The sequence below is a fragment of the Guillardia theta genome, assembly GCF_000315625.1.
Source record: "Guillardia theta CCMP2712 unplaced genomic scaffold GUITHscaffold_120, whole genome shotgun sequence".
Taxonomy (NCBI): Eukaryota; class Cryptophyceae; order Pyrenomonadales; family Geminigeraceae; genus Guillardia; species Guillardia theta.
Genome location: NW_005434554.1, coordinates 78554 through 88190, shown reverse-complemented (window position 1 = coordinate 88190; position 9637 = coordinate 78554). Strand labels below are relative to the sequence as shown.

The window sequence follows — 9637 nt, the reverse complement described above, 5'->3', positions numbered from 1 at the left end:
TCGAGGTCTCCTGCCCGCGGCCCGCTGGAGCCGAACGAGTGTCCGATCGAGAGGAGGAGGAGAGCGCTGCGAGGGGGAAAGAAGAAAAAGGAGGAAAAGGAGGAGGACGAGGAAGCTGAGGAAGCGGAGGAAGAGGAAGAGGCTGAATGAGGGGAGCTGGGGGCTCTTCATGAGGAGACGGGAGGAGGTGGCGGGGGGACGTGGAAACGATAATAACTGGTTTGAAATGAAGCCTGTGTTTTACAAATAACAAAATTCTCCTCCTCCTCCTCCTCCTCCCTTTTCTCCCCTCTCTTCTCCTCCTCCTTTTTCTCCTCCTCTTCCTCCTCCTCATCATCATCATTGCCATCCATACCACCCCCGATGTCCCCCGTAAGTATAATTCCCTCCGTCATATGGCTCCGGATACCACCCACTGATCTCATCATACCTCCTCTTCCTCTGCCTCCCTCCCCAGTCGCTGTCAAGGCCTCCATCGTCTGCTTCTGTGCTATAATCCTGCTCATAGTTGGAGGGAGCATCCGACATGCTCTCGTCGCTCATCATGGGGTAAATCCACTCGTCGAAAGTTGCCTCCGTCATCCACTGGATCTCGTCCGTCTCCAGGTCCAACACGATATAATTGTTGAACCTTCCCAGCTCATCGAGTTCAAGTCCGAGGAAGACACCAGTAGTGTAGGAGCAGGAGTAGGAATGGGAGGAGGAGGAGGGCCCTTCGTTCACCACGGCACAGCCGAACACCATGAGTTCGTTGTGGTCCTGAAACATGGTCCTGTGGTAGAGCAAGTGCGGCGTCTGATCGTCCTGGGGACGCGGGAGGATATTGTGGAGGAGGGAGGCATACATCCAGGAATAAACCCACATGTCTCCTGGCACCTGACTCTCCTGCATCATCCGCTCGCTCATCACTTTCAACGCCTCCCACGCCTCCCACGCCCCCGATCGCTCCATGCGCTCGACCCCGACCGCCTGCCACGTCACGTTGTGGCGGTGGGGCAGGTAAGTCAGCTCCCGGTACAACAGCTCGTTGCTCCTGTCATAGATGAGCCTCCGCACTGGCCCCCTCTGCCCCCTCGCCTGGCTCTCCAGCATCTTCGACAGCACGCCTGCCGTCTCTCTCAGAGCCCCCATCGTCCGCACTTGCACATAGCCGGAGAACACGTCCACCACCGTCAGCAAGAATCGGCAACTCCACCTGCCCCAGGAGCCATCCTGCTCCTCCAGCTCCAGGGCCCAGCACTCGTTGGGCCTCGAGGCTTCCTGCTGCGGCAGCGCCGAGACTTGCGAGGGCCCCGACTCGCTCGGGACAAGTTCGCAGGTGTTGCAAGGGACGAGCGCGTCTGAGGGATCGAAAACTACACAACTGACGCTCCTGGCCAGCCTCGCCTGTACTGAGCTGTCCACATGCCCGAGTCGGCAGTGCCAAAGGTACGTGTCTGAATCAGTACCTTCCCCTCTCCATCGGGTCCTCTCCAGGAGTTCGGCGAGTCGTACACCGTCAACTGCATCGACTGAGAGGAGTGAGCGGACTGTGCCGGCTCCATGGACTGAGTGGTACGCGGCATGACCTCAAGCTCCAGCCAGTTGTCGCGCCCCACCTTCGCCCTCAGCAAGTACGCGGCATTCCTCGGATTCAGAGCGATCTTGACCCTCCCGTCTTCCGTGCACATGCAAAGCAGCCTCGACCTGTTGGCCCCGAACCAGCGCACGTGAAGTTGGTCCTTCACCAGCGACTCCACCGACACCATCGGCAACTCGAGGCGCTCACACACCCAGACTTCCTTGAGCTCAAGGCACCCGCAGTTGTCTCCCTCGCGCGTCAGGTTGATCGTCAAAGTGCCGAACTTGTCGCATCTGATCATCCCCGCTGCTGTCTGGACAGTCAGAGGCTTGTCGGCAAACTCGACGTCGGTCAGCAGCCCTGCATAGCCCACCATTGAGAAATTTGAACGTAAATCAGCGAGGAAGAATTGAGTCTCGCCGGTCCCGTCCTCCAACTCGTTCTCCAGCTCCTGCTTCAGCTGATTCATCTTCTCGAATGTCAAGTCGCTGTCAACACCGAACGTGACGTCAGCCCTCGGCAACATGACCCCGCCGATCGCTCCTTGGCTCTCCTGACCGCCGCTGGGCCTCACAACCGGGGTGCGAGGAAAAGGAGCTACCACCTCACTGGTCTGCGCCTGCACCCGAGAGCCTCTCAGTCTCTGCAACTGATCCATGATCGTTCGCATCTTGTCTTGCGACGACTTGACGAGCATCTCCAACGGAAGGCTCCTGCTGCTGCCAGGCTGACCGTCGGACGTAGAGTGCGCATAAGGTTGGTTGTGCTGCCTGCCACTCCCTGACCTCCATGCTGGAGTAAAGCGACGTTGGGCACCAGGGGAGTTCTGGTGCGATAAAGGATCATCCCTACCGTCTGGAAGCATTCCGCCCGGTTGAAAACTCTGCGATTGTCCTCCTGCTGCTCCACCTTGAAAGTTCTGGCGCCCACCCTGCCCATTCTGAGGGGGTGGATGGTAGACCGGAGACAAGGAGGAGCAACTCTGTAACAAGTTTGGAAGCGCTTGTGCGTGCTCGAGGTATAGCGCAACTGCCAAGATCTCTTCCATGGAGCAGTTAGGACTGAGCACCTCCTCGAACAAGTTGAGACCCTTGCAGGGTGACTGGATGCAGCGGAGCCTGAGCTCGCTGGACAGCTTCTGTTCGTGCATGGCCACGGAGGCAGCAGGGTCGAGCCGCTTCAGTTGCGTCAGCAGCAGCTTCATCCGGTTGATCACTCGCAGGAAGTGATCTTCATTCACGATGTCCTTGCTCGCCAACGACAGCAGCTGAATCCTCAGGCTGGAGGAGCCTTCCTCTGAGATGTTGCTCCTCCCTATCATCCTCCACAGGATGTACTTGATCGCTTTTAGCCCGGCTAGCGGGAACCGGTTCCCTCCTGCCATCTGCCATTCATAGTGGAAAACATCCTTCAGTTTCATCCGGAAGTACATGTGAAACCCTTCCGCAACGTTCTGGATGTCCCAGTACAGCAAGTCCACTACATCCTCCTCCTCTCTCTCACTAGCCAGGTGCGCATCCCTTCCACCCGCCCTCGGACCTCCTGCAGCCTCCTCGCCCGACATCATGGCCTTGAACTTGCCAACCGCCCTCACGACCTTCCGGCTGTTTCCCCACGGGAACCCTGCTCCGAGGAACGCCTTGACGGCTGCATACTTCCACTGCCGCGTCCTGTACACCTCCGGCTGGCCGTATCCCCATTGCTCGTGGAAGTCTCCTGTGAAGTTGTGGGTTCTGCTGCATATGGGAAAGAGGTTGACGAGGTCCAAGAAGCACCTGTCTCCTCCTGGTCGGCACCTGAGCATGGCCGTCTGGAATGGGAGCATCAGGTCGTCGATCTCCTCCAACAGCCCATCAGCTTCCTCTCCACCTCCTCATCTGGAGTGAACGTCCCGTCTAACTCATGTTCCTTCCCGCCGTCATCCCTGCACAGCACTTTCGCTCCATAGAGGAAGGGCGAGCATTTTCGACGCCATCCAAGCACAAGAGTGCTAGGCCTCTGCGCGCAGATATCATCTAAGATCTTTTCCTCCTGCTCGTAGGAGAGAGCCCCCTCTGCTCCCAGGAAGGATATCAGTTGCTCTGCCCCCCTCGAATTTCTCATCGTTTCGTTCCCTTCAGCTCCTGCTCCTGCTCCTGCTCCTGCTCCTGCTCCTGCTCCTGCTCCTGCTCCTGCTCCTGCTCCTGCTCCTGCTCCTGCTCCTGCTCCTGCTCCTGCTCCTGCTCCTGCTCCTGATCTTCCTCCCTGCGATGCTTGATCGGGAGCCACAGTGTGCAACAGGGGAAGAAGAGAGGAAGCAAGCCCTTCAGTGTCGACACATCGGACGTGGTAGCCTATCCTCTGAAGTTCTTCTGCCATAAAGCCACTCCCACAGCCCCAGTCCATCACAACCTTTCCCCGGTCGAGGAGCTCTGCCATGGCAGCGACGAACGCAGGACATTGCTCCTCTAGCTCCATCGACTTGCGGAGCAACGTAGCACCTACCAGCGCTGCTTCTCCTGCGGCTAAGCTTCTCCTCGCTTCAAGGTTCGATGTAGAGTTCCAATGCTGCTCGTAGAACAGCCCCATTTGCATGCAAACATCTTGGCTCCTGTTCCCCTGGTTTTCCTCTGCTCGAATGCTCTCAGATGCTTCAGGAGGACAGAGTCTGTCGTGAAGGAGGTGGGAGAAACGGAGGGGAAGCTCGACGTCTACTTCCTCGTTCGCTTCTTCGATCGCCATATCCCTCCTCAGCGGATCCTGCGCATGGTCCTCCAGGGACTTGCTCCTGTAGTGGTTGTACCGAAAGTCGTGGGGGTGTACATCCACCACAAGGCTGACAGAGCGAGCGAGCAGCACCTCGTGGATCCCCGGCATGACGATGAAGCGGGGAAGGAAGAGAACTTTGCTCTGATCTGAGTTTCTCCCGCGGCTTCTCATCAGGTACTCATCCACAACCAGCCCCCTGGGCCTCTTCCTGTGCTTCGAGGTCCCGAACATCGCAGCCTTGAGGCGGAACACGACGTTCTCTGCCCCGAACACAGAGGTAGATCGAAGAAGGTCGAGCATGCTGTCGCTCCTCCTGGGGAGCAAGAACTCGTCAACGTCTAAGAGCCCCAGCCAGTCGGTCTGGTGTGCGTAGCGCCTGGTGCAGTGAGTGTGCGCTTCCTTCTGGGGATATCCAGTGAAGTTCCAGTCATGCAGAACAACGATCCCCTCTTCCACGTACCGTGCAAGCACCATGCGCGTCGTGTCGATGCTGCCATGGTCGTACAGCAAGAATCTTTCAACCCCCATCATCCTGCTGTACTCTATCCACTCCCGCAGGTACAGCGCTTCATCTCTGATCATGCAGCAGAGAGACAAGGTTACCCTGGGCAGTTCGTCTGGAAGGCACAGGGGCAGGTGGCTCACAGCAACGGCTCCAGTCATCATCGTCTCATAGTCCACGCACTGCCCTGCTGCCCCCCAACCTCCTTCCTCGACCATCCTCTCACATGTCCCACAGAAGTCGCGATCGCTGCCGGCAGAGGCGTTGCAGGTCAGAGCATGGAAGGCAGGACGAGGGACAAGAAGCAGGTGCAGCCTCACTTCTTCCTTGGCCATGAGCATCGGCATCACCCAAGGAGGGAGGAGGCAGGAAAGGAGATTGATATGCCCGAAGGGATCAGCTCGAAAGACAACAAACGTTCGATCCTCATCCTCCTTCTCTTTTTCCTCTTGCTTTCCTATCGCCTTTCCTGACTTCATGGACTGAATCCTCGCTTCAAGCTTCGGATCATCCTGCCCTCTGGTGAAGATACATTGGCTAGCAGCGTTCTTTTCCCGAGGAATCCATGAAAGATCCCTCCCTTCCCCCCACACGATCGGCCAAGACTCGCCTCCTCTGGCTCCTTCTCCTGCATCTGTCACGATCCAGAGGGGATGTAGAGGGCCCACCACCCATACTTCCTGCCGTTCGACGTCTACCATGACGTCCATGGCCCTGCCTTTTCTCGATCCTTCACCCCACTCTATCAGTTTTCTCAAACACATCCCTGTCCTTCTCCTACCCTCCCCTGCGTCATATCCTCCTTCCTCTCCCCTTACTTCCTCTCCTCCTCCTCCTCCTCCTCCTCCTCCTCCTCCCCTCGCCATCGTGAGCATCACCAATGCGATCAGCATCTTCACTAGCCGCATCGTGAATCCACCCCGTTCCCTCCCACCCCCGCAGGATTTGGGATCTACCCCACTGAAATATATTAGTACCCCCCTAATATAGGCAATTACAGCCTTGTCAGGTAGGGTAGAGAGAATGGCATTTTTGATGATAGGGGTCAGGACCCTACCCCACACGTTTCGAGGCTGACTACACCCGGAGGAGTTCAACCATGGCGGCGCAAAGGCGGATTGGGATGCGGATGCTGTCTACGAGCTCAGGTATGGTATAATGGAGAGCAAGAGATGAAGAGATGGAGAGCAGGGAGAGAGACGAGGAGGAGGTGCAGAGAAGTCCATGCAGAGCGAGATGTATGCGTGATTGGGAGGGGAAGGAAAACAGAACAAACTGTACACGGTATACATCCATGCACCGGCAACGAAGCTCAGTCAGAAGCTTCGATTGGAAGATGAGGAGAGTGATTGCAACAATAAGGAGAGGTCTGATGTCAGAAAGTGTGGAGGCAGTGTCATACATTGTCGTCGTCTCACCAACCGGCATACAGTGCTGCTGGCTGGGACAAGGGAAAGGAGAACGAGCAGACAGTCATGGTCGTACATGAGCGAAGTGATCGGACAAGCCACGTTAGGAGGACGACATATTCGCATGGGAGCAGGAGAAATCCTGAAAGTGATGGATCTCTGCGCTGCCTCCGCTGCCATGAAGCATGTGCAGCACCAACGGACACCAGTACGTCTCACGCTGCCCTCAGCTGCTCCTCCCCTGACTCGCAGACCAGACGCTGGCCTTTGATCGGCTGGAGCTGCTCGTCCCCATCTGCCATGGAGACCTCGTGCTGACCCGCTCCTTGCTCGTTCACTCGCTCATCTCTTCAGCAGGTGCACATGGATGCCAGAGTGATCAACGTTGGACGTCAGCCATGGGCGTTCAGGTGAGTGGAGAGGGCAGACGGCGCGTTTTGAGATCAGAGAGGCGAAGAGCATGGTTGTTGGGACATCACCAGCAATCTGTGTGTTAGCATTGAGCTAGAAGATATCGAAATCAATCAACAAGTCGTTCTCAGCTGCCCTTGCAGGTGGTCGGAAGGAAGAAGGATATGAGAACTCGCCACTGGTACTACACGCACGAAGCTTTCGCGACTTTCGTCAGCCTCGGTCCTGACGGAAAGCCGTCGACGGTGAGGAGAAGATCGGCTACTGCATGTTGAGAGGCTGCGGGGGCTGGGGCGTGCGGGGAGGAGGGGAGGGTGGGTTCACCTTCCTGTCAGGTGCCGGAGTTGGTGCTGGAGACGCAGGAGGAGATCAAGTCACAGGAGTACGCGAAGAAGAGGTTCCTTCCAGTCTCGAGCCTCCCACACTGATGGTGCAGATAACATAGGGTTGAGCTTGCACGGCGATATGCTAGGGAGCAGGCCGCGTTTGACAGCCACCCGATCGATCCGTTGGAGTTAGAGGTTTCCTGTCTGGTCCCTAGCGCTCAGGAGAGTGACTTGCTCCTCTAGTTCAAGAAGGTGAAGGGTATCGAGTACATGCACATCGAAGACACCGTGGTGCGCTTGCGGAAGAACTTTCTCCCTAGGAGCCTCAACGGCCTCGGGACCATCTTCGGTGGAGACCTCATGGTTGTGCTGCTTGCAGGAGCAGCGATACCTAGTGACTGGCTCGCAGGAGTGGATGGAAGGAGCCGCTATAGTGTGCGCCAGGAACTTCACTCGGAACTCCAACGTGGTCACCATTGCTATGGACAACCTCTTCTTCATGAAGCCGATCTTGCCGACAGTACAGGCCCAACCTGACTGCTTGCTCTGCTGAACGTGTCGACTGCAGCACATGCTCGAGCTCACGGCCAGGGTTGTGTACTGCAGGACGCACACTGTGCAGGCAGATGATGCTAGGCTGCTGCTGGACGTCTGAGACTTGAGCAGGTGGAGACGACGGTGAAGATCATAGAGTCCATGTGGAACCAGAAGAAACAGGACGACGTGTCGCACAAGGGATATTTCACCATCCTCAACACCGGCGAGGTAGCTCTGACTGACTCTGAAGCTGCGAGCGTGTGCGGCTCACCGGGTGCTGCAGTATGGGGACAAGGAGGAAATCTTCGTGAAGCTGGAGGTGGGGGAGGACGAACTCTCGCAGAGGGAGTACCTCAAAGCGAAGCATCGCGCCGAGTTCCTGTGGCCGGTAACCCATCGCAAGAGTCGCAGTCCAGCCTTACTGTCACACAGACTCATGATCAGGAGTCCTGCCGCTCGAGACCCTCCTACGGTCAAGCCTTCACGCAGGAAGGAGTGGTCCCGTACCCTCCTTGGGGGGATGAGGAGCGCAGCTATTTCGGGATCGCTTAGCTTCTCTGTGAAGTCTCTTCCGAGTCTCGTCCTCTCTCTCAGAAGCTTCTTGCTGAGCCCAATCATTCATCATTCGCTCATCTTCCAATCAGTGACTCTCATACCGTCGCTACCGTCGTACTTGGAAGTACTTGGCCGGCATCACAGCGACGCCGGCCTGACTCCGACGCTGGTCACCGGGTACGGTCGTGTCGTCAGCCGCTCAGCTTGATTAGAGCCGTTACAACTGTAACGGCGGTCGATGGGTATAAGGGATTTCAATGGATGAACGAAATGAACGAAAGGAAAAAAGAAGTTATGTACCTACCCCCTTGTTGACGCTGTAAATTGCTATCATTGGGGGGTAATAAAACCTTAATACTTACTTGTAAAGAAGTGTTCAATTCAAGAGAATGTGGAAATGGAGGGAGAATGGGCATGGGAAGCAGAAAGACGAGGATTGGGAGAGATAGAGAACAAGAAGAAGAAGAAGAAGAAGAAGAGACAGCAGACAGCAACAAACAGAAGACAAGAGAAGACAAACAGTAGACTAGATGATACAGAAGACAGACAAGGGCAGGTGCAAGCTAGAGGAGACAAGGTGTTGAGAAGGATTGAAAGAGATGGAGCAGATAGATGAAATTGTGGAAGGTGCGGGAGAGAATGGATGAAAGGAGGTGGTGTCAGATGGACTATTGACAAGCATCAATGGATAAGCTGAAATGAGCGAAAGGATTATTGAAGTTGCATCTCTTTGTTTGGAGAAAACAAGATCCACAACATCGATCCACTTTGTCTGACGTTCGCTGTAGATGATAGCCCTGGGGAAGGCTCTATGCTTGGTTGCTTGCTTTGTAGGTGCTCAAGGTTTTCTTCCGGCTCAGCCTTTCATAGCCAGGAAGGGATGGAACGATGCAGCATCTGCTCTGCCTCTGCGCAAGGCGATCAGCTGTCGTCTGCCTTCAGCTTCCCGCCAGCGCTTCACTGCAACGAGGATGGCAGTGGAGGAGGAGAGCCTGCAGCGGCTGGTGGACAGCAAGGGGAGAAGGTACATCATTGTGGGTGGGAAGGGAGGAGTGGGGAAGACGAGCACGAGCGCTGCATTGGCGGTGAAGCTCGCGGACGAGGGGCTGAGAACGCTGGTAATCTCCACAGACCCGGCGCACTCGCTGGGGGACGCACTCATGACGGATCTGTCTAAGGGAAAGGTCACGCCCGTGGCGGAGCAGGGAGGCAACCTGTATGCCCTCGAGGTGGACCTGAAGGAGGCGATAGAGGAGTTCAAGGCCGTCATCAAGAGCCTGAAGGGGTCGGAGGACGTGGACAGCATCGCGTCAAAGCTGGGACTGTCGGAGATGACGGACATCTTCGACGTGCCTCCCCCAGGAGCAGACGAGCTGGTGGCGCTGAGCAAGATTATCTCGCTCGTGGAGGAAGGGGAAGCCAAGACAGCTCTGGGGCAGGTGGGGAGGGGGAGGAAGGAGGGAGGGAGGGAGGGAGGGGGAGGGGGAGGGAGGGGGAGGGGGAGGGAGGGGGAGGGGGAGGGAGGGGGAGGGGGAGGGAGGGGAGGGGGAGGAGGGAGGAGGAGGAGGGCGTACGGACGTAACCGGCG

At 56.8% G+C, this 9637-nt stretch overlaps 3 protein-coding genes across 3 annotated transcripts in view; 2 read left to right on the top strand and 1 right to left on the bottom strand.

Annotated features, from left to right (window-relative positions):
- Positions 1–339: 339 nt before the first annotated feature.
- GUITHDRAFT_118051 (hypothetical protein) lies at positions 340–5521 on the bottom strand (the record flags this gene model as incomplete). The annotated part of the gene is made up of 4 exons (XM_005822697.1): positions 340–1386; positions 1449–3294; positions 3337–3371; positions 3431–5521. The coding sequence occupies 4 exons, from the start codon at positions 5519–5521 to the stop codon at positions 340–342; spliced, it is 5019 nt and encodes a 1672-aa protein (XP_005822754.1).
- Positions 5522–6296: 775 nt separating this feature from the next.
- Positions 6297–8046, top strand: GUITHDRAFT_118050 (hypothetical protein; the record flags this gene model as incomplete). Its single annotated transcript, XM_005822696.1, has 11 exons — positions 6297–6428; positions 6478–6630; positions 6775–6876; positions 6967–7028; positions 7077–7152; positions 7201–7320; positions 7367–7477; positions 7526–7549; positions 7624–7722; positions 7778–7882; positions 7939–8046. The coding sequence occupies 11 exons, from the start codon at positions 6297–6299 to the stop codon at positions 8044–8046; spliced, it is 1092 nt and encodes a 363-aa protein (XP_005822753.1).
- Positions 8047–8835: 789 nt separating this feature from the next.
- Positions 8836–9637, top strand: part of GUITHDRAFT_160183 (hypothetical protein) — a gene marked incomplete at its 5' end in the record, with an annotated part of 4184 nt that continues 3382 nt past the window's right edge. The window contains one exon of the mRNA XM_005822695.1: positions 8836–9488. Coding sequence (XP_005822752.1) covers positions 8836–9488 — 653 coding nt within the window. The remainder of the gene's footprint in view (positions 9489–9637) is intronic.